The sequence below is a fragment of the Canariomyces notabilis genome (assembly GCF_033297395.1).
Source record: "Canariomyces notabilis strain CBS 508.74 unplaced genomic scaffold N656scaffold_54, whole genome shotgun sequence".
In the NCBI taxonomy this organism is placed as follows: Eukaryota; Fungi; Ascomycota; class Sordariomycetes; order Sordariales; family Chaetomiaceae; genus Canariomyces; species Canariomyces notabilis.
In genome coordinates this window covers 18,480-40,696 of record NW_027041876.1, presented here as the reverse complement: position 1 = coordinate 40,696, position 22,217 = coordinate 18,480, and the positions used below count along the sequence as shown (strand labels likewise).

The 22,217-nt window shown below is 54.4% G+C and overlaps 8 protein-coding genes across 8 annotated transcripts; 3 read left to right on the top strand and 5 right to left on the bottom strand.

Moving 5' to 3' along the window:
* Positions 1 to 1,144: 1,144 nt before the first annotated feature.
* Positions 1,145 to 1,849, top strand: N656DRAFT_785747 (uncharacterized protein; the record flags this gene model as incomplete). Its single annotated transcript, XM_064816450.1, has 2 exons — positions 1,145 to 1,427; positions 1,499 to 1,849. Coding segments are annotated over exons 1-2 (509 nt in total), but the record flags the coding sequence as incomplete, so codon positions are not given.
* A 5,400-nt stretch (positions 1,850 to 7,249) lies between these two features.
* On the top strand, positions 7,250 to 9,459 carry N656DRAFT_720870 (RGS-domain-containing protein; the record flags this gene model as incomplete). Its single annotated transcript, XM_064812470.1, has 3 exons — positions 7,250 to 7,864; positions 7,899 to 9,269; positions 9,325 to 9,459. The coding sequence occupies 3 exons, from the start codon at positions 7,250 to 7,252 to the stop codon at positions 9,457 to 9,459; spliced, it is 2,121 nt and encodes a 706-aa protein (XP_064664624.1).
* A 2,255-nt stretch (positions 9,460 to 11,714) lies between these two features.
* N656DRAFT_742587 (uncharacterized protein) lies at positions 11,715 to 12,730 on the bottom strand (the record flags this gene model as incomplete). The annotated part of the gene is made up of 2 exons (XM_064812837.1): positions 12,047 to 12,730; positions 11,715 to 11,944 (listed from the first exon to the last, which is right to left on the bottom strand). Coding segments are annotated over exons 1-2 (537 nt in total), but the record flags the coding sequence as incomplete, so codon positions are not given.
* A 47-nt stretch (positions 12,731 to 12,777) lies between these two features.
* On the bottom strand, positions 12,778 to 15,924 carry N656DRAFT_785742 (uncharacterized protein). Its single transcript, XM_064816449.1, has 4 exons — positions 14,453 to 15,924; positions 14,239 to 14,400; positions 13,758 to 14,189; positions 12,778 to 13,693 (listed from the first exon to the last, which is right to left on the bottom strand). Exons 1-4 carry the CDS (start codon positions 15,776 to 15,778, stop codon positions 13,118 to 13,120), a joined length of 2,496 nt encoding a protein of 831 aa, XP_064664622.1. The 5' UTR covers positions 15,779 to 15,924; the 3' UTR covers positions 12,778 to 13,117.
* Positions 15,925 to 16,270: 346 nt separating this feature from the next.
* N656DRAFT_720865 (uncharacterized protein) lies at positions 16,271 to 17,110 on the bottom strand (the record flags this gene model as incomplete). The annotated part of the gene is made up of 3 exons (XM_064812469.1): positions 16,271 to 16,335; positions 16,390 to 16,522; positions 16,595 to 17,110. 3 exons carry the CDS (start codon positions 17,108 to 17,110, stop codon positions 16,271 to 16,273), a joined length of 714 nt encoding a protein of 237 aa, XP_064664621.1.
* Positions 17,111 to 17,890: 780 nt separating this feature from the next.
* Positions 17,891 to 19,146, bottom strand: N656DRAFT_720890 (mitochondrial carrier; the record flags this gene model as incomplete). Its single annotated transcript, XM_064812471.1, has 2 exons — positions 17,891 to 18,856; positions 18,931 to 19,146. The coding sequence occupies 2 exons, from the start codon at positions 19,144 to 19,146 to the stop codon at positions 17,891 to 17,893; spliced, it is 1,182 nt and encodes a 393-aa protein (XP_064664620.1).
* Positions 19,147 to 19,612: 466 nt separating this feature from the next.
* On the top strand, positions 19,613 to 21,138 carry N656DRAFT_840644 (MT-A70-domain-containing protein; the record flags this gene model as incomplete). Its single annotated transcript, XM_064818955.1, has 2 exons — positions 19,613 to 20,883; positions 20,990 to 21,138. Exons 1-2 carry the CDS (start codon positions 19,701 to 19,703, stop codon positions 21,136 to 21,138), a joined length of 1,332 nt encoding a protein of 443 aa, XP_064664619.1. The 5' UTR covers positions 19,613 to 19,700.
* N656DRAFT_764138 (uncharacterized protein) lies at positions 20,992 to 22,022 on the bottom strand. Its single transcript, XM_064813313.1, has 2 exons — positions 21,843 to 22,022; positions 20,992 to 21,765 (listed from the first exon to the last, which is right to left on the bottom strand). The coding sequence occupies exons 1-2, from the start codon at positions 21,917 to 21,919 to the stop codon at positions 21,255 to 21,257; spliced, it is 588 nt and encodes a 195-aa protein (XP_064664618.1). The 5' UTR covers positions 21,920 to 22,022; the 3' UTR covers positions 20,992 to 21,254.
* Between the last annotated feature and the right edge of the window lie 195 nt (positions 22,023 to 22,217).

The following is a 22,217-nucleotide window of genomic DNA, read 5'->3' as shown; positions in this document are numbered from 1 at the left end:
GCCGTGACGATATCCTTTGGGATAGATTGTGTACTCCTCCACGCCGCTGTCCTCGTCGTCATCTGCATACCTTAAGGAAGGAGCCCGCCGGGCGGGGACCAGATGCTGTTCTTGGTAGTAGTCATGGTGTTGACGTTGTCGCCGCTGGCTGTGAAGGACGAGGGCTTGATTGTGATCGTGGCGGGTGTTGCTGTGAGTGGATGGGGCTGTGTTGGTGTGCTCGGTGCAACTGCGACATGGGCTTGTTGTTGTTGTTGAGCACGAGATCGAGGAGCAGCACAACGGGGATGGGGAGGGAGGTCGGCGGGCCTGAGGCCGTGGCCGGGATGATGGAGGCGGCTCGTCCCGTCGCAGATGCGAAGGATGGCGGCTATGGCGATAGTGAGAGTGAGAGTCGTCGGGTCGGTCGGTTGTCCTGGACATGGCAGTGGTGCCGTCTTGACTTGGCTTGGTTTGCGTGCGTTTTAGCATTATCCAAGCTTCAAGGTTGAAGGTTTTGGTACAATAACCTAAGTGCTTCGTAGATACATACCGATCAGGGCAGATTTGTGGATCAAACAGCCAAGGAGACACTCAGCGGCAAACGAGAAGGGAGGGTGACGTTATGACATGTTAAATTCGCCTGATGCCATGCCAAACATGCCCGCGGCGACGCCTATTCATCTCGCCCGTCGTTGCTGCGCCAAATTGCAACCCATAGTAAAACCAACCGGAAGGGAAGCCGCGGCATGGCCGCAGTCGGAATTGAAGCCTTGGGTACCTACGTACCTATTTTGCAGGCAGCAGCAGGCTGGAGATCTAACGATGCAACGCTAGATGAAGGCGCAGATGTTCAAAACCGAACGCGCTGTGATGCGCCGGGCGTTAAGTGGTGCATTTCCGGCTCACCGTCCCGTCTCGCAAACTGCGGCCGTTGTCCCGGCTCGATCGGAGGCCAAAGTAGTAGAGGTACAAAGTACGCTCAGGGTCCTCTTCACTCTTCCATTGCTGGCCGTCCGCGAGGCTGGCGTAATGTTTGTATGTACCAAGTTCGTCCTAAAAGCATCGAAATGCATCAATTCCAAATGCTTAGGTATGCGAGATTCTCGACCTCGCCACAATGAGATATGGCTGAACAAAAACGGCCGTCCTCTCACCTTCCAGCCCGGCCCTCGCGAAACATGACGTATCAGTATCGCAGCATCACAGCCGTGTTTGTTTCGCGGAGGTTGTCTTCCGAACAATTGGGGCCGGTGTCCACCGACGGCAAGCCCGATGACTCGGGCTGGGCCGGGCTAGCCGCCCTCGCCAAGGGAAGATGGGCCGCATCCCTAGGGGTCCAGAGGAAAGACGACGTCTCGACATCTGTGCGCTGTACATTTTATCGGACGATCGCTGGATTCAACGTTACCAGAAGAGAGGTGAACAGCACAGATCAGGCTGCTATTGTATGTACCTCCACCTATGCTGGTAAAATGGTTTGTCTCGGTCTCTTATACGCCATGCGTTGATTATCTAGGTAGCCGTCCTCTTTTTGGGGGTTTCTCTATGTGAGCTATTGCGGGCCTCTGATGAGAGTGTTCCACTGCACCCTGTTCCCGCCCCCAAATTAGCACCATCGCAAGCGTATTGCCTAATCACATTGAACATTCTTCACACTTACGTCGTATTCCCTGAGGATTGTAACAGGAAAGATCTCATCTTGTTCCACCTCAGATGTTCTGTCTTTCCTTCGTGTAATGGACGAGACGACCTGGTTAGGTAGTTACGAAGGTACCTAAAGGCGAATACAATATTATACCCAGCCGGAGTAGGGAAGTCCAATACTGGTGGCCAGCATCTCCTGTTCCAGAGAATCTCAAATGGCGTGATGCACGATAATAGTGTACTCCGTTATATCAACATAGGACGATCCCGTCGCTTTTCAAGCCGGGGCTGAAGTGTCCAGACTGAATTCGCGCGCCAAGGCTTCTAGAAGCCCCAGGGTCTCCAGCTTCCGCCGTCTTCGAGCCTGCCTCTTACGGTCCATCGTGTAGTGGTCGCCTTGTCACCAATAACCAAAATGCCGATTCGCTGGCATAGACAGTCTTGACTAATAAGGACGGTTCATTATTCACTTGTCCGCATCGTTTTACTCCTTTGAGGTGCTCTATTGTGCCGTCGCTTCAAGAGTGCGTATCAGGGACTGCTGTCAAGAAGCTCCGAGTCCCGTTGGCTGCAGTGCCAGTTCCCTACGCAAATCTTGGACTGTTAGTACAGTACTCCGTACAGTACTGTACAGTACAGTACATACCTACTCAAGTGCAGTACACTCACTACTCAGCTGGAGCCTTAGTGTAGGGCCCCAAGGCAATGAAGGCATCAATACTATCCGTATCCGTAGGTATCTTCGAATTCAATACCTTCTTCCAAATGATAAACAGTTCTGTCATTTCACAAAATCTCCGAGGCCTTACGGGACGTATCCCTTTGATCCTCTGCTTACATATTTCTTTTTCCATACAAGCCCCCCTGCAGCCCATGCAGGCGATCCCGCATTCGTCAGCTTACGGAACTTGACTTGGTTGTTCGGCCGAAAGCTCAATTCCGTCGCCATGCGGCAAGGTAGCTCCAGGACTTGTCTAATGCCATGTGGTTTCCGTTTTCGATCCATGGGACCACGGCCAAAAGCGTCGAATTTGCTCGTGTCTCTACGTTGCATACATAAGGTAGACAAAACATTGTACCTTTGGTGGTCCGCTGGCGTGGATCTCGGCCGTACACTACGTACATGTGGTATTGAAATACACTATTCGCTGTACCAGTAATCACCGCCGGTTCTCTCAGAGGGCAATCCTCTGACGCTGAATAGAGGACGCATCGGAAACGGCCTGGTCTCTCATCTATCATAAAACAGCACACTAATGGGTGGTATAACTTTTATTAGCGTACTTTACAGTTGAATCCCCCTACACGTGCTCTCATGTTTGCCGAATGGCGAGCCAATCAAGGCTGTGAACCGAAACCAGAGTCTTGCAGTGACCAGGCAATTTGTGCGCACCACCCACAACCCCCTAGACGTTCTGGGGCTCAATCTGTAACATGTTGGCTGCTTTCCCACGTGGAGCTCCACCCGACCAAGCTTTTTCCTTTTCGGAAGGATGCGAGCGGGCTCACGTGGCGAAGTCCCGCCGAGATGTTAAGTACCGGTACTTGTGCTACACAATTCCGGCATGTAAGGATCCTATACCTAGCGGTAGCAGTAAGGTATTTGGGCAACATCTCAGTTCGTCAATCATCAATCTTTCTCCTCCAGTCTGGAATTCATCAACTCAGGCCGTGTTTATACCTGGGACTGCTGAAACATACCCAATCGAACATGTCGTACTTCATATGTTCTAGACGATAGGTGCGCGCGTAACCATTCTCCGGGCAACCCGAATACCGGCCCGCTGATCTAGGGATACCTGAGAACAAGGTGTATCTTTCAACAAACTTGAGCTCAATTCCTCAAGCAACCACCGACAACCTTGTTAAAATCTGAGGCAGTAAACGAATTGGCTCTGGCCTACGGAGTACATCCAACGACTTCCTGCAGACACTCCTTTATTGGTTTGCCATGACGAGGCTCGCCTTTAGAATTGGTAGCACGCCATGCCATGGAGACCGGACGGGCCAGTCACTGTTCACTGTTCACAGTCTCGAGACAGTTCAAACTAGAGGCCACACTTGTATAAAATCCGTGTTTCGATGATATTGGGCAGGGATCATCGGCCGTTGTTCCCCTCATAGCCCCGCAGTCTCGCCAGCCCGCCATCTCCGAACTACAAATGGCGGTATGAGGACAAAAGCAGGGTTCCCTGCTTGGAAGCAGTGATATGTATGTAGTTTGTGGTAAGAGCGAAAGGCTGTGAGAGCGGCGCGACTTTGTTATGGAAATCTGTTTTGTGCTTGTCGCAAGGCGCTGTCGGTTTCTCAAGGTGTGCAGTCAACCAATCCAAGTGCCCACCGATCGGTAATGAGCACATTAGTTACATGCAAGTATGTTGCGGCTATACTGTAGTGTATAATAAGTCTCCGGCACAGTTCAACTACTTTCAGAAACCTTAGAGAGATTTACTGGCCGTTCCATGAATGTCGATTGATAAAACTTTGAAGGTCAGGGGAAAGGCGAGATGAAGGGAGGGGATAGCGATAAGCATGAGGACGCTAAACAACCTGGAAACAAGATAAAGACCAAGTTAATGGAGTCAGTGGAGCAACTGCCCTGATCTTCGCTCACGAGGACAGCAGAGCAGACACCTTCCAGGTTATCAGGCAAGTACATATGTTGTACGTCGAAAGCCGGGATCCTAATGGAGTCCAGTTCCATGACCTAAGTACTTGAGCAAGAGACCTAGGTCAGGCTCTTGGCTCGAGCATATTTATGCGAAGTTGCGAAAATCTTATTTCCACAAAGCTCTCCAAAGACCGAGACGGATAGGAATGTCATGATCAGCTCACACTACAGGTTATCCTCTTCGACCGCAAGCAGCAAATCAGTGGATGGTATGGCTCAGGAATTGGAAACTACGCTATTCGTACGCATGCAAACTGATCGAGGGGGGATAGCATTTTGTGATCTCGCTGTTCGGCAATCTTGATCTCCGGTAGCCGAGTGGAAAAGGTATGTTAACCATTGCCGACAAGATATAACCCCGCTTGAAGCCCTTTTACTGTTGCATCTTCATGATACCCCACAACTCGTCGGATGGCTCCAGGGTGGGCCATCTCTGCGAAAACATACCATGACAAGCTCCGATGATCGGACTATAGACACCTGCAGGTACCGACAGAGCCTTATAAATGGTGGCTGATAGACCATACTGGTCGGACAATATTGCAAACTCCGACTTAATTGATATATTTTAACTCGTGTACGGAGGTTGGGGCCAAAAGTAATTGACACCTGGGGCTGATGCCAAGCCTATTAACGTGTGAAAGTCTAGAGGAAGAGAAACGCACTGTATTTTCCATGCCGGGAATCAGGTCACAGTGCAAGTGGACGCTGGAGGTGGCCCTGTAATTGGTCCTATAATTGGTCCTGTGATTGGCCTGTTAGTGGGCTGATTACAGTGGCTTACAGTGGGTGGCTGCCGGGGCTGTGCGTGCCTTACTGTATTGAGGGCTTGGCGGTCTTGGCAGGAAGAATGTGTCAATTACTTTTGGCCCCAACCTCCGTACTTCTCAAGATCTCCTCATGTGCTACCTGTGTCGAGCTAGCTGAGCGCAGTGCGCGGACCAAGGGTCCACCGAAAGGAAGGGAAAAAAAGAGGAAAAGTGGCACCTAGCATGAGCCATTCTGTGGAGCCTGTAAAACTCATCAAGGAGCCATTACGAGAGGATTTTAAATTTGAAGAGATGTCAAGCGAAGACCCACTGCTTGTTCCACAGCGTTAGGCACAGCGGTCTTACAGGCTAACACTGTGCAGGCGGAGCGTGGCAGCACATGGGCTGCAGGGGCTTCATCCTAAACAGGCTAGGCCTCGTGGGAGAGATCCCTGAAAGCCATGCGTAGATCTTCCACCCTCCCCCGCTCAGCCCGCTGAGACTGATGCCCGCTGCTGTGAAGACACCACAAGTTCCGTGTCCTCCATGCAGATGTGGCTGGGCGATGGAATGGAATTGGCTGCCCGCCAACGTGGAGCCAATTGACCGCCGTTCTCCAGCTTGCCGTCGCTCCACCCGACCTCACGGCCAAAGCTGCTTCAACACCAACGTTAACGTTGGCTGACCGCCCTTTTCCCAGGTTCCTCATTCCAGGTTCATTGTTCTGGTTCCTCCACCAAGCGAGCCTATCCGTCAATTGCTTTGCAGGTACTGTACACTTACATACATACAATACATACCTACATACGAAGTATGACTTTGGAAACAGTCCCGCTCTCTCCTTGGGAGCGGTAGCTGTCTGCATGGCACGATTGCAGATTGTTTGCCAGTTTTCTTTTCATGCTGCAGCACCATATTATTTCTGCGCTTGGCAGTGCGCCCAGTACTGTAGTACAACCAGTGCAGTCTGTTGTTTTGCCCGGCACTCGAGGAGGCTTGCACGCAAGTGTTCACACCGTGATGAGCCGGACAGGTGGTTGTGATAGCAGTGGAGCGGCACCTACACTAGACCTCTGCATAGAGCCCGCTACTAAAACCGACCATCATTCCAGGTCCCACCCATGGCTTCATTCCGAGGCTCTGAAACGGTGTGCTCGTCCTCCTGGTTGGAAACTGAAAATCCCGTTTCTTCAACTATCCTGAGGATTCCGAATATGGAATACTCCGTATGCAAAAGAGAAAAATCGACGCTCCCTCAGAATCAGGAAGGGCGTACATAGGCACCTACCTTGCAAGTATGATATGACACACAAACAAACCAACATGACAGAGGAACAGCCGCCGGTTGTTGTACGTACGGTATGTAATTGGGTGGAGCTACCTCACTCCTGGCGCCATGCCATGTGGAGGGGTTCCCGAGCACGTTGCGGTCTGCAGATGATGGTGAATGAGGGGAACCACCACCACCGTTTCTTTTGAAACTATTAGGCTTACACGTGTACTGTAGTCCGTACCCACGGTACGGCTACTGAAACATCCCAAGGCCAAGGCATAAAAATCAGCAGCTTCTAGACAGCACTTAGCTGTATTCCATCTTGTACACTTCACCAAGTCCATTTCTCTTCTTTGTCTGCGGCCAGCCGAGCGGATACCTTAATCCTGGCGCTGACCCACCAAGGTGCTGGACGCTACCTCCGTAGCGAACGAACAAGTCGCCAGGCGCCAGACGGCGGGCGGCGGGCGGCGGCGGTGGGCGGCAGCGGGTGGGCAGTCCCACAATAACTGCACGATGTACCACCAGTCCACCACCCATCGCCTTTTCCAGTTGCCGAGAATCCGCTGAGGTACCTGTACGAGTAGCTGTACCTTGGCGTGTACGGAGGTACATACAATACATCTCACACCAAAACCTCGCATCGTGCGACCTTCCCAGGGTTTTCCTGGCTCTCATACTGTCATACACCACGCCGTCCCCTGACTCTCTGGATCCCTGCCTGCTTAGCTGCTGCACCATTGTCTTCCTCAGTTCCTCTGGTATCTCCGTACACTCTGGGTCCGCCGCAGCCCAGCAGGCCTTTCCCACTTCTAATGTATTGTACCTAGACTACTATTTGAACCGGAGCTTGCCCCCAGTCCCAGCGCCGCACGCGCACACATACACTTGACAATAGTATTTCGCTGGCTGTCTACGTTTTGGTGTTAGATGGCCGCGACGTCAAAGTCGTCCCATTCGTCTCCCTCACCAGAAACAATAACCAATTCGCCGCACATAGTCCGCGAGAGTCTCAAGCCTGCGCCCGACAGCTCATCCACGAAACCCTCTTCCTTGGCTGCTCTTCGGCCCGAGCCCTACGCTGCTACTGCTGCTCCGACAGGCTCCAACAGCAACAGCAACAGCACCAATCGGCCGCATCATTCGAGCCAGCCATCCATCAGCTCGCAGAGGTCGGGCGGTTTACTCGCTTTTTTTGACAGGACTATTGCGGGCATCGGTGAGCCCAAGGTCCGGCCTCGCCGGTCGCTCAGTCGCATCTCGACCGGCCCCGAGCAGTCTCTTACGAGCGGTCGAGCCAGCCCGGATCGGTCTTCTCGCGGCGCCAGGCCACATTCCAATTACGCGACGCCTGCTTTGCCATCACCCGTAGACGGCCGCCAGCCAAGCCCGACTCTGGTGCCGGGGACACCGCCTTCGCAGCCGTACACTGAGACGGATCCCTCGCACCCGCAGCCGACCCACGTTTCTCGCCTCGACAACAAGATGCACCAAACATCGTCGCGGCTGTTACGCATGACGGACGATGACCGTCCGTTTACCAGGGTTTGTACATGCCGGGGCTCGCACTGCACTCGAGCCGTCCAGCAACGCTAACCGGAGAACCCAGGATTTCAAAGACCTCTTCTCTACTCTGATAGTCAGCCTCCTGCCACTCTCAGCACACCGTGTACGATTAACCAAGGTCGAACACACGTTTCTGTCCGAAGATGCCATCAACAACTTGGGCTCGCTCAAATTTTCTCAGTCGAATCGCATGCCTGATCCAAAAGACCCATCCAGGATCGTGACAACGACGACCACCACCACTTTTTCAATGGCCAAGGACATGGCTAGATCGATATGCCAGCGGTTCCTTGAGGCGAGGTTTATTGAGTCTGCAGACGGACGATACCAACAAGTGTATACCATGAAAGGCTCAGTCTGGCAACTGACCCCGAAGGGGATTGCAATTCTGGACCGGTTCTGCTCACGAAACGGCATCCAACAAAGACAGGTGGCCGAGCTCGTTGGCACTTGTATGCCGCAGCTGGTGTCATTGGAACGGGATGGGCAGACAGACAAGCTGCTAACCGACCGGGGCACAATTGAAGTCATCTTCCGGAGATTTATCGGCGCCAATGGTCCCAACGTCAAGTCCAGCGTCAACTCGGCCGACTCAGATTCTTTGAGCGACTACAAGGATGGTCTCACAGGGGTCAAAATGGCGGCCGAGCGCAAAGTGGGCGGCAAGACGGTCAAGGACACGTTCACAGGCAAGGCGGCGACTGATTGGCTGATGGACTGCTGCACTACCGTTGACAGGAGAGAGACAATTGAGATTGCTTCACTCTTCGTCGAATACGAACTCATGGAAGCTGTACAACAAGACCGGGCCCATATGGCCCAGTATCCGGCCCACAATCTTTTCCAGCCCACAAAGCACGCCATTTACCAGGTCTCAGCAAAAGGTCGGGATATCATTAACGGCGCCGTAGCTAGAGGGCGGGCATCAGAGAGCGAGGGCGTACCTGGATCGCGGTCCGCCGGAATTGCCCGAGATTCCAACACGCAACGGCTGGACAAAATACTGAATGACCCGGCTCTGCGTTTACTCTTCCGCGAGAATCTGCGTGAGACTCATTGCGAAGAGAACCTATCCTTTTATCTCGACGTCGACGACTTTGTCCGGCAGTGCAGGCAGGCCATCCGGTCCGCGCAGAAGAACCCCAGCAATGCATCGTCCTTGGACGGGATCAAGGAAATTATGGCGCAAGCATATGGCATTTACAACGCTTTCCTGGCTCCTGGTTCCCCTTGCGAGCTCAACATTGACCACCAGTTGCGAAACAACCTGGCGACTCGGATGACCAAAGCAGTTGGGCAAGATGTTGCCATGATCGACACGCTACATGAAGTCACGTCTTTGTTTGAGGATGCTCAAAACGCTGTCTTCAAGCTGATGGCCAGCGTAAGTCTCTCCCCCCTGCAGAGCCATGCGAGAACAAGGGCTAACGTGCAGATAGGATTCTGTTCCAAAGTTCCTCCGGAGCCCGAAATACGAGCAGACGCTTAAAAATTACGACTTTGATGCCGTCTCGACCAACCCATCTCAAGGGCGTGTTCCTGAGCGAAGCCAGAGCAGATCCAACCGCAGCTGACTGTCCAGAAGGCCCTCGTTGATGCGGCTGCGATCGTCTCGGTCCTAGCAGGACGCGGGACCAGGGACCCATAGTCCGAAATGACTTCTTCTAAGCGCTATCATTAGCGTGGTTTCGGCATGCTCGCCCCCTCATAATCTGGCTGGGCCGGCCAGCAGGATTTTGCTTTGTGCATAAGGACGACGCTTTGTAAGGCTGTCTCACTGCTTTATAACCCTCGGTGGTTGCTCTTGCTATTTTGTAATCACTATTTCCTTTGACATGTCGAGACTCAATACATGGCGTTCTTCAAAGGGTGGTGACATAGACGGAAGAGTTGGTCATCGGCATATACACGTCATCTTTTTCCTTCACTCTCTATCATGTGGTTGACGGAGGTCGGGATACCCGAGAGGCGTTCCATGTAGCACGAAGCAATCGCGCTGGGGAGGTGAAACGGGGTTGTCCATGGGCGGTTTTCCCGAGAAGTTGGTTGGCACCCGTTTCTTGAGAAGCATGGGGTGTGGCGTCGGATGCAAGCATAGTGTCGGGGGAAAGGAAGCGTTAATGAGGAGAGGGTTCAAAATAAGGCGCGGTTTAGTGCTAGCTCATGACCCCTTGAAGGGAGCTAGCGAATGGGAAAAAAAATAAAATAGTATATCCAGCTAGGTCAGGTGTGCTTGTGCCAACAACTCGTGCCTTTGCAACAGGAGAAAGGCGATGCCTTGCGGTATCACCATGGGCCGGCGTTCCCTGCTACCGTATACGGCATAGCTTGAGAACTCACGTATTGTTATAGCAATCACCGCCCTTTCTTGGTATTTGTTTTCGTTGTTACATACCTATGTACGGAGTAGTATATGTTTATGTACCTCAGCTAGGGTGCACACGCGCCTTGCGTTTCCGAACGATCCAACAGTTAGGAGATGGCATAAACCATGTACCAGCCCAGTGCAACACCCTTCCCATTCAATCTCCGGACCCGGCCCATTGACCTAAACTCCGGGCTGTTGCAACAATCTAATCGTCCTTCGCTGATGCTCCTGATTTGAAAGGACTGCCCAAGCCGGGATGATTTGGGGCGTGGACATTGGCTTGTTGGTTGGAAATGTCGAATAGCGTACGTATATTGCTAGCTTCACCTAGTTTTTTCCTCTTGGGATGTAGCCATGAGAAAGGGAAGGCTTCTGGACAGAGATGATAGGCCTGGGAGGTTTCACAATGTCTGATATGCTCAACAGTTCTCTGGCAATAGATAGTAACGTTAGGGAAGACAGGACCGTAGCTGCTAGAAAATATCATTTCTCTTCCTCAGTAACTAAGGGTATGATCATCAATGCGATTTTGACCGTGACGCTCCAACTATGCAATCCCAATAATGCAGCAGCCCCTGGCTGAGCCTTTAAAAACGCCAACTTCCCTCATTCCATCTCAGCAATGAAAGGCGCGTTCAACCTGGAGCCCAGTTCCGCCCGCGGAGCACCATGTATGCGTAGCGGCAGCGGCATCATGGCGCGCTCCATCCCCCCAGCCAGACGCGGAGCGAACCTGGTGTTGTTCTCATCGTCGTACGGGTTCAACTGCGGATAATCCGGATGGCTCTCGCTACGGTTCCGGTTATTACTCGGATTTCGGGTGCTTGCCGTGGCAGTGGCGTTGGCATTGCCATTGCCATTGCCACTCTGCTTGTCTCTATCATACACAGAGAATCGTCCGCCGCCTAGGGCCTTCCAGAGAGCATCATTTTCTAAGCCGCCTCGATCGTAAACACGACTTGGCGCCCCTCGAGAAGTTGGATACCCTTGTTCAGTAAAGTCGTAGTTAGGAGGATAGTATGGCTGGATGTGACTCGGCGGCCGCTCATGAGGACCAGCTGACGTCTTCATTGGCCAGTCGGGCTGATGTTGGCGGAAGAAGGGTGTATCTGGCTCTTCAGTCGACTCGTTGACATCCGTCGTAGGCTGCGCAAAGAAAGGTTTGCCTGGCGACGCTGATGGTGCCATTACGGGCTGATACTGGCGCTGGAAACCGTTGGACGTTGTAGGCGGGCTCTTGGACGACAAGGCGGGACTCGTGCCGAGGCTGGTTGTGGCCGATGGTGACCACAATGCGCTGCTCTGGACACTGTAGCACGAAGGGGAGGATGCGGCAGAGCTTGCGTGGCTGCTTGGGGCGGATGCAGGCAGGTAGTGATCATGGTCAATGACGCTGCTAGGCCGACTCGAGCTGCTCCTGATGGTCGACAGAGGCACCAACTTGGAAGAGCTGCCGTTGCCCCGGCTGCTGCTAGAACTGGCGATTTCGGCCTTGATGGTTAGCTGCTCCACCAACGCAGCGTGCGACCTTTTGAGTGTCTTCTTGACAAAGCTCGCCATGATGACATTGCACCGCATGTCGACGTCTTCACGCAGGTAGAGCCCTGTTGGTGGCGCCCTGAGGCCAAGCTCGGTAGGCTGGGGAGGCTCATTCGGGAGGGAACCGCCGACGGTCCATTTGTCGCGGATGGCTGTTTTGACAAGATGAGACAGGTCAGCTGAAGCAGCGCACTGGATGGGTATGCATTGTATGCATTGTATGCATTCCTCCTATTTTGCGCGCTTGGACTTACTCAGGCCGGCTGGCGCATAGCAGTGTGTTTGCAGGCCAGTCGGCAGATCGTGGAATGCGCAGGTATACGTGACATCGCCTGTTACGAGCCCTCCAGGCAGGTAGGATATCTTGTCCGTCAGCGAGTACCATTGGCAATCTTGCTCGTCCGCCGCTGCATGAGGCGGCGTTGGGATCGGATGACGCTCCTTGACCAGCGGGTTCAGGTCGATCATCTCCTCATGGTTATGGAGGAAGTCGAGGACGATCTGGCGCGTGATGCCGGATGGTAGCGGCGTGACAGTAGTGAAGACACTGCGTTTCGACATGGCTTATCGTTCTTGGAGTCTAGTATATCCTGGAGATGATCTGCCGCAGGAACAGCACCAGTTTCGGTTTTGCCAAAGAAAGCGAGACAAAGACATGTTCAATTTCTCCCTCGACATAATTATCTCACTCTTCTCACTTTGTGTATACAATCAACCCAACGGTGCGATGACAAAGGAAGCGGCGCAGCACATCGGCTACGCAGAATCCGTTGACGGTGCAAGAGAGGCCGTTATTGTTAGGTGTGGCGCATTCCTGATCTAGCATTACAGTACATAGCATCGTCGCCGACAAACACTACCGGTACACTAGGTACCCAGACGTTGCGACCCAAACACGTGGGCGGGTTGCGGCTTGCGGCAGCAGGTCCTAAAAATAGCGCGGGAATATGACATCCAGGTCCCCCGACCCGACGGCTGGGAGGACCGCCGGGTGCCGGGTCTAACGAGGTGTGTTTTGTGTACTGTAACGTATGGGGTTACGTAGAGTACTGTATGTACAGCGGTACAGCACCTACCCAGCCCTCTGGACAAGGCTTTCCGCCTTTCGGAAAGGGGTGAGATCGGATGAGATGCGATTATTGATAGGCGCTAAGCATCTGAGCCAGCCATCCGACACCCGTGGTAGAGGTAGGAAGAACTTGGGAACACCCGGTTGGCCGTTTGGCTTGTATGTACAGTCCACATATGTTGTAACGTTATCCAGCATGTAAGATACTATTGTTTGTTTCATTTGGGGGGCCATCCGGCGTCCCGGTCAGGCCTGGTCAGATCTCCCTGCACCACCGCGACATGACGGCATTCAACTTGACCGCTGCTGGGATCTCCTCGAGCGCGACATCCACTTTGAACATCTTGGCATCTAACCCGCCCAAGCCGGCCGTTCCCCTGCCGCCCGCCGCCGCCGGCACAAGCAGGCCTAGAGTAACGAGACGCTCCCACGCCATGCCTGCCGTGCCTCGACCCCATACCCGCGCCCCTCCGGCCAGCGCGAGCATGCCGGAGCTCGCCGACTGAACCCGCTGCTTGCTCATGAGCGACGTGTACTCATCGTACGCCATGGCGAAGTTGACCGTGTCTGTGTGCGCCACAATGTCCAGCCGTGCAGCCGCGATAAGCATCCACAAATCCAAATCCGAGAGCGACCCAAGGAGGTGCAGCTTCGAGTCCGGCGCCTCCAGTGACACGTTAGATACCGACGGCCCGGCTATCCGTAGCGACAGCGTCGTAGGAGAAAGTGCTGCGAGTGGCAGGATGCAGGTCGTGAGAAAGGCCGGGACAGATTTGGTGCTGTAGAAATGTGTTTCTAGGTGGTCTGTAAACTCCGGCGTCTTGTGAAGGGCCTGTAGACTAGTGAGCAAAGTCATATACGCACCAGCAGACATAGGGACAAAAGCCAAATCTCACCTCGATTTTGCCGTTCCACCAATCCCAAAAGGCGCCGTGACCCTGTAATTTCCTGTCGATACCCTCTGCCACCATATCCTCGTCGTCGATAATCAGTCCCTGTCTGCATACATCCCAGTACGCAGGCAGGCTCTTTGGCGGCGAGAGGTACACATATCTATGGCTAAACCGACTTTTGACCCTCTTCTCGAGGCTCTCCACCACATCAATTCTGGTTGTCAGCCCGAGGACAGCAATCGGCGCCTTTCGAGCTTGAGCAATGTCAAAAAGGTTGTAGAGGAGGGTTTGTCTGGAGTGTGTAGCGAACAGGTCAAACTCGTCCATCACAAACACGATCGATTTGGAGGTTACCCCGTCTAGCCCCTCCGCTATCTCTGAGGGATGCGATAGCAGGGCCAGCAACGATGCCATTGTATCAGCATGATTGGTGGTCTACCCGCTGTCAGTGTCAAGTACGGGCGTCCAGATCAATGATATGTACCTTATTGACGAGCTCGTCCTCAACTTCCATTTCTTTGCCAAGCTGGCGCCAGATTTCTCTCAGGGCCAGCTTGTCATCAGTATGAATGAACCCGTTCAGCCTCACAACATGAAACTGATCTTGGTGACGCCCGGACATTTCAGCGATGACGGATTCTACAAGCTGCAATCATGATCAGCTCTCCGTAGACCGAGAAGTCGACGGGGCACCCTACCGTTGTCTTCCCACAACCGCGAGCACCTATCACCAACATTGAGTTGCCCTCTCCCGCAACAACTGTCTGCTCCACAAGCTGGTAAGCCTTCTCATATGCCTCATCTTGCCCTCGCAGCTTGATCCAACGCCTGCCCGCGCAACGATCGAGCAGCACCCGCTGCATCGACCGGAGATGTTGATCGAAATTCGGGATATCGGGCTTCTGATCTTCCTGTGCATTTACACACGGCTCGGTTCCCTTCGATCCTGGCTTAGTGGTGGAGCTTGCGCCATTTTGCGAGCAGTTGCGGCAGAACCAATCCCCTTTAGGAATGTCCGAGAGGCCGTAGCACTCTTGATGTACAGCGGCGTCGCAGCCGTCACAGAATACAATCTGGTTGCCCTCCTCCGAGTCGGGCTTGAGACAGATGGTGCATACTTCGTCGTCATCCTCTTCGTCATTACCGGGTTCTTCGTCTTCATGCTCAGCCTGTATATCATTCTGAAGTTCATCATCAACCTGAAGCTCGTCCGTGACTTTTGCTCGTGATCGGCCTTTGCGTGTGTTAGCCAATTTAGATGGCGGTCCAGCCGCTATGTCGCCCAAAGAGTCCCGTTCTAGCCCGCGATCGAATACTACGCTCTTCTGTCGGTCACTATTGGCATTCTTGCCCTTTTGAGGCGTCAAGATCCCTTTAGGTACTGGTAAAACCTTGTTTGACGTGCCGTTTGGCGCGCGTCTCGACCGACGCGTCTCGGAAATAGATTTGCCGGGTGGCGGGGCAACATCCTTGGACTCCTCATCTTCGGTCCGTGACAGCTCACCAGCCTTGGCTTCGTGATCTCGCTTCGTATGCCCGCCACGCTTCTTGTTTTCAAGCTTGCCTTCATTCGCGAGCGAGGCACGGCCAATGCCGTTCACCCCAGATGTGTCAACGGCAGCATTGGTGGGCCGATGCCGGCCAGGACGTGGCTGCACAGCCGAAGAACCTAGTTCATCCTCGGACGAGTGTGGCAGGTCGTAGAGACTAGCTTTTCGACGGCTAGCCTGGGCTTGTGATTTCTGGGGTTTCGCAGCGTCATCGTGGTCAGGCTGCCCCGTCTGCTCCACCTGTTCCTCATCTGAATCTGGAACTTCATATGAGTCCACAGCTGCCTTGCGGCGCCTCCGACTCATGAATCCATCTGGCTGCGGAGGTTTAGAGCTCGTCGCAGCAGCAGCGCTAACGGGCAGTCCGACCGACGACTCAAGGCGGCGTTTCTTGGAAACGCTTGATGAGGGCTCCTCTCCATGTTGTGACCGTAAACGTCGTTTGTTCGCTAGGGCGTCATTGCGGCCTGCCATCATCTGAGAGAATACAACGACACGAAACCACAGGAATAGTTTGCCGTTGCGTGTGTTGACATTTCATAAATGCTTGAAGTTTTTATTCGAGGCTGCAGTCTGTGAATGAGGTTCTTGAAAATTGAAGGCCCGCTACGGAGGTATTTACGCAGCAGGCGCGTTTCTGGCTGCCAAGCGCGTAATGTACTGTAACTTTCTTGCTTCACAGTGCATTTGTGTCGAGAGTGGGTCTAAAATTAGTTAGTGGAGCCCGCGCAGCGCTCAATGGGTGTGGCCAATGGGATGTGGTTCAGGGGAGGTAGCCTTGCATCAAGGCCTGTAAGGCTGTCACATTCCCCAACTTCATCAACAGTCCACGTAGGTCCGTACTATGAATAACGTCCATAACATCGCATTGATTGTCGTTGTTGCTGATTGAGAACTCAAACGGGCGAATCTTTGTATACACTGCACTAACTACCAGGAAACCCAGATCGAATCCCTCTCCAGGCATCAGAGCTTGGTTCTCCCATCGTCCGTCTCGATGAATAGACCGTCGCTCTCGGCCATGATATTACCTGTTCGACCTTCAGTTTAGCCATGGGCCGGCTTCGACAAACGAGAACACTCACCGTCCTTATTCTCGATTGAAGCCCTCACATAGATCTTACGACCTTCTTTCTTGACAACTCTGGCCCTGACAAGAAGAACCTGGGGCAAGTTGATGGTTTTCCGGAAGTTGGTATTGATCTGCACTGTAACAGCCTTATCTGTGCCATACCATGGTTGCGTTAGCTTTAGTTGGCCTTCCTGGTATCGAGCAAGCTTCAGAGAGACTGCGAAAGGAGACTTGCCGCCCGCCACGCTGCCCATCGCCTCGTCTATAAACAATGCCGTAGCGCCACCATGAAGCGTCCCCTCAAAGCCCGACATTTGCTCCCCGATATCCAGCAGCGCATTGAAGAGCAAACACGGCTGCGTCTTGGTGTCCTCCTTGATCTTGGGCCCGCTCTCTTGGAGAAGCGCCTGGCGTGACGACACATGGTTGCCATGTCTTCCACCCGCTGACGCCGGTTCCGTTGCCCCTGAGAGTTGAGACTCTGCCGACCGTTGGGCCAGCAGTTGCGGCGACTGCCAGTAGCTGACGCACGCGCGCACCGTTGTGGCGCTGTTCAAGATGCAGTTCACCAGACTCCTCGCGCCTGACGGCAGCGGCTTCCTGTCAGGCACAACAATGGCCGTTGTTGCCGGGTCCAAGAGAAGCGCTGCGGCCCACGGCATGGCTAGGAAGTGGCCTAAGGGGTCCTTTATGAATTGGCCAGCATCTTCGGGCCTGGAGCGTGATGTTTTCATTTTTGTATTCTCCCTCTGGGACGAGAACGCTTGCGTTGCAATGCTTCGAATCAATTCTGCGAGAGGATTGGCGAACTCGTCTCCTGCTGGCAGAGAGCCAGTGATCGTTGACTACATCCCGGATTAATGCACATCGCTCTTGCCGTGGTAGAGACGTCCGGGAGCAGACCAAACTCCCGAACAAGCAGTGACCACCGAGGCACGAGTCACTCATGGAAAGGGCACTCGTAAAGGAAAGGTTAGGGTGAGGCCTGCGTCCTCTAGGCTTCCATCATTAATCCGGGCCCCCATGATCAGACCGAAGGCTCTGTTAAGAGGGGTAGTAGAGAGGACGATTTTTGCGTACAAATTTCTGGCTTGCACTAACGGACGTCGCGGCCTCCATCCAAATGGGCAAACGACCGCAAACTAGGAAGGAAGTGCACGACTTGAGCCAATACAAGGAAATGGTGGCATATGAAGTCAGCCAGACATGATGCGAAACGGACACCGTGATGGCCGGCCTGTCTCGCAAACTGCCTCCTAACCGACATGCGACCTAGGCGAGCCGACCTAAATCACTGTGATGCACAGGTAGATCCTAAATGGGCAGGAAAACTCTTCTTGCAACCGAATACCTAGTAGTTCGTTCTAATGTAACCAAACCGGTTGTCAAACAGCCACCCGATGCCTCTTGTAGATTCAAACAAGACACACCTCCTGGGCCAACATGCACAGTAAACAACACGCCACCCAAACGCCGGTCTTGTGCTTGGCTAGAAGGATACAAAAGAAAACAGTCTAGATGCCGAACCATGTCTTTAGCCTCTCGTACGTGTAGAAAGCCGCCGCCGCCATGGGCATGACCTTGGCGTAGCCAATCGTCAGCCCCACAAAGAAGCCTCGGAAGCCGCGTTCCCTCATGATCAGGGCGGCGGTTTCGCCGATGCGCAGCCTGCGCCCGTCGCCAACAGCACCGCCAACCTGCATCCTTCTCCTAATCACCTCTAGGGGATATGATGCAGTCTGCGAGACGAGTCCTGCAACTCCACCCGCCAGCAGCTCAGCCCAGGAACGGAGCGGTGCGGGCTTCCCTTCTGGCGAATTTTCCGGCCTAGGAAGCGTCGTATACCGAGCGATGCTCGGATGGCGCAAAATATCGCCAGCAGTATCGTGAGTTAGGAAGGACATGCCGGCGTAGGGGAGCATGCCGAGGAGTGTAGGGGAGAAGCCGCGGTAGAAGTTGGCCAGTCCGTAAGTGGGTGTGATGGACTGTGCGGCCGTGGCCACTGTAGCAGCGCGCGCTGAAGCTGCGGCACCAGCGACGTCTGCTGCCGGCAGCAATTTCGCGCTATGGTGCTCGTGGTAGATCTGCTTGCATATCGACCGCAACGTTGACCGGCTTCCCTTCTTCGTCTCAAACGCAAGCCGCACTCTGATGAGCTCGAGGGGGTACGTAAAGAAGACTGACGTGACGCCTGCCAAGGACCCGCTAATGAGTCGCCGAAATGGTGTTTCTTTTTCTTTTTTAGGGATAACCACGGCCCGGATTTGCTCGTAGGCCAGGAACTTGATAGCTGCGTAAGGAAATATCCGTAACAAAGTAGCAGAGTGGCCTCTGAAGAGACCCACGGGTCCATCCTGGCGGTATATGTCCCTAATCGCCTCAGAGACCCCGAGCCAAGACCCTGTGTACCTTACGAATTGCGTGTTGTGGGTCTGGAAGAGAATCTTTACTCGGTCAAGCGGTGCGACCACCGTTTTGGCCTGAGGAGGTGGTGTCAGTGCTTCCAGTGCTTCCAATGCCCGTCTTTATGCGCCCTGGCGTTTGAACGACGTACCGCACAACCTGCTAGGCCACCTGCAATACCAGACCTCCACAGATAGTCTAGGCTCCTCTTGTCCTTGGATGCAGTTCTGTGGTGGATCTGCGCCTCCTCGTCGGTGGGACAGACGGCGGGATCCCTCGTTGTGACTACCGCCGCGCGGGGCACATCAACAGTCTGCTGGGAAACATGGTGCGACGACGACACCTCCGGCATGGAGGCATGGCTCATGAGGGCCGGGGGCATGCCCGCGCTGGGGAAAGTTCCCTCGGCCGTGTGCGACGAGGCTAGAAGGGGTCGGATGGAAGGGATGAAGCCGTGTGGCTATACGCGCATTGCGCAGCTCCAGGTATCCGAAATGATCGTCTTGCGTGAGCGTAGGGCGGCTTCTGTCCTCGTCGGTGTTTTGAATCCCAGAATAACGGGTATCGTAGTGTTTGACTGCGTGAATGGCGGGCGCAAGCGTGGATGTTGAAGATGGAAGGTGAGAGAACAGAACGCTCCAAAAGCCGGAAATACAAGACCGGAAACGTCATTTCTCGCCGACGGCAGCCAGTTTTTGGGCTTCCGCTGTCCCCCACCCCCGGCGAAGCCGAGGATTACCGAAACCCCGGCTTAAGCCCGCTGAACCCCTTACAAATGCGGCATGCCCCACGAAACGGGCCAACCAGCGATCACGCGACACTGTCAAGCGTCAAGATGCCCCCAGATCCAGCGATGCGGAACCTACCAATATCGAGACCCAATTCCTGGCGGCCAATGCCATCGGCTATAGCCTCCACGAAATGAGGCCGTCCTCGATCCTCTGGCAAAATGAGGAAAACAGTGTCGTGCTACTGGATCTTCCAAGGTCAATTGAAGAAGCCCAGGTTCCTTCCAGTCAGCTGGCTGCGGAACCCCACGGGAAGCTCCGCAGGCTGATCTCAACGCTGCCGCCGGCGAGCCCCTTCCCGACTCCGGAGCCCAAGGCCGGTGGGTCCGGACAGCCGGGTTTGCTCTCGCCTGCGGCGCAAGTAACTGAACTCATGACCACGGCAGCTGCACAGTCAGCTCTGGACGAAATTGGAAAATGCTATTCAGGCCCCTGGTGCCTGCCCCGTCTCTGTTCTCAACCAGAACACAAACCTCGGGCTCCGGACCACAGTCCGCGTGTCACTCCACACCAATCGCCGGCAGCCCCGGCCGAGCTTCCTCCTAATCCCCATCCCACACCCGGTCCCGATCAGCCGGCGGACCATCACCAGCAACCCCAGCATCAAGAGATTCAAGACCGCTACCACCTCCCCGCAGCCTCTCACTTCCTGCAAGGCACGATCCAGTCCCAGCGCGCAGCCTTCCTCCGCGCAGCGCCAAAATTCAACCTCATCATCCTGGACCCGCCCTGGCCGAACCGCTCCGCAAAGCGCAAGCGCGGAGGCTGCGGCAGCGGCAGCGGCCGCGGCAGCTACCAACCGGCTGCGGACCTGCGATCGATCCGCGTGCTGCTCTCCTCGGTCCCCGTGGCCGCACACCTCGCCGCCGACGGGCTCGTGGCCGTGTGGGTGACCAACGCGCCGCGCTTCACCGACCTGCTGCTCCGCCCGTCGACGTCGTCATCGTCGCGGCGGGAAGGAGGAGGCAGTTCTGGCGGCGGCGGCGACGGTGTGTTTGCCGAGTGGGGCGTCGAGCTGGTGGGCGAGTGGACGTGGGTCAAGGTCACGACGGGAGGGGAGCCAGTGGTGGCTATTGACTCTGCGTGGAGGAAGCCGTGGGAGCGGCTGTTGATCGCCAGGAACAAGGTAAGCGGGAGAGGAGGGGTTGGCGGGCCGGGAAAGGCAGGGGCGGTGCGGGGGAAGGTGATTGTCTCGGTGCCGGATGTGCACTCGCGGAAGCCGAATTTACGGGGACTGTTTGAGGGTGAGGAAGGTTTGTTGCCTGAAGGCTACGAGGCACTCGAGGTGTTCGCCAGGAACCTTACTGCCGGGTGGTGTGAGTGACCTTCTATGCTGTTTACCTGCAGGTCACCGGCTGCTTTGCTCCCGAACGGCCCTTTGGAATTCTTGTACAAGGAGAGACATAACTGACACTGTACTAGGGGCCTTGGGGGATCAGGTACTGCATTACCAGCGGAAGGAGTGCTGGGTTGAAGAGGACGAGGGCGGTGGGACAGGGAATGATCTTGATCGTAATAGTACAGTGTATTCAACTCTAGGGCATATAATACATCCCGCCTCCTTGGCTTGATCCCTATCGGTGCCTTTCCCAGTGAGTCAGCATGCTGGACCTGATCTCCAAGATCCGCCCACTCCTCTTACCCGGCAACTCACAACCGCAATCCATACATATATCCCACACGTATGTTATACTTTTACATCCGTTTCCACCTCGGTCCATTTGTCGTCGCCTGTCTTCCCATTCGACCACTCAACTCCATTCTTCAGGAACTGCTCCGCCTGCGCAATCAACCCAACCCGCGGCCTGGGCATCGGTGTCTGTGTCCGTAGCGGGATGTTCGATGGATCCACCCGTCTATTGGTGTCCTCGTCTCTCGCCTTCTGCATGTTTTTGAAGATGGAGTAGTCGAAGTCCTTCCGTTCACTCTCGGCCGGGGGTTCCGGCCAGACAAATGGTTTGACGAGCTCAACGATCATCATCTTTTGCGCACGTGGACGGTACCACTTGCCCCTCCCCGCCTTGCGTCTCGGCGCGGGCTGGTTGATGAACGAACGGACGCCGTTGACCTCGACATTGTAAGCGTGGAAGAGATAGTCACGCAAGTCGAGCTTGTTAAACTGGAGCGGCACGACAAACGTCGCGAGGTTCGGCGGCTGCCTAGGTTTGGGGCGGATGAAGGCAATGACATGGTTTGGTCTGCGGTTTGACGGATTAGTTCGCGCCGAACGCCCGGATGGGGTCTCTGATCAGGGTTAGGATAGCAACTATCTCACAGGAAGATTTGTTTCGTGCCGAATTTGCGCGGAAGTTGGGCTACTGCCTCAGTGACTGATGTTGCTGCGGATGCCATAGCGCCAGCGCATTTGTGTATTCAAGTGCACGGCTCTGGACGACAGTTGCTCCAACAGGTCTTGTCGAGATTCTTTCGAGCTAGATTTTGGGTGAGCGTGTTTGCTGTCGGGCCGTTAACAACTGATTGATCGGGCTGACAGATCACAGCATCTGTTCTTACGAAGCCCCGACGTATCGGTAACAGACAAGTAACGTACAATGCACCCCTGGTTTGTTCGCTAGCGCCTGACTTGAGGACATGGCTCAACCTCAAACTTCAAATCTCGACAGAACAACAGCCATTTTTTTCACAAGCA

Bases quoted from the DNA above. Each gene is read 5' to 3' on its own strand.
- N656DRAFT_785742 (XM_064816449.1), bottom strand. From the start codon at position 15,778: ATGGCAGGCCGCAATGACGCCCTAGCGAACAAACGACGTTTACGGTCA. The intron at 14,401-14,452 runs GTAGGGTGCCCC...TCATGATTGCAG, and splicing joins GCGGTTGTGGGAAGACAACG to CTTGTAGAATCCGTCATCGC. The intron at 13,694-13,757 runs GTGAGATTTGGC...ACTAGTCTACAG, and splicing joins GGTGGAACGGCAAAATCGAG to GCCCTTCACAAGACGCCGGA.
- N656DRAFT_764138 (XM_064813313.1), bottom strand. From the start codon at position 21,919: ATGGCATCCGCAGCAACATCAGTCACTGAGGCAGTAGCCCAACTTCCG. The intron at 21,766-21,842 runs GTGAGATAGTTG...GTCAAACCGCAG, and splicing joins GGCACGAAACAAATCTTCCT to ACCAAACCATGTCATTGCCT.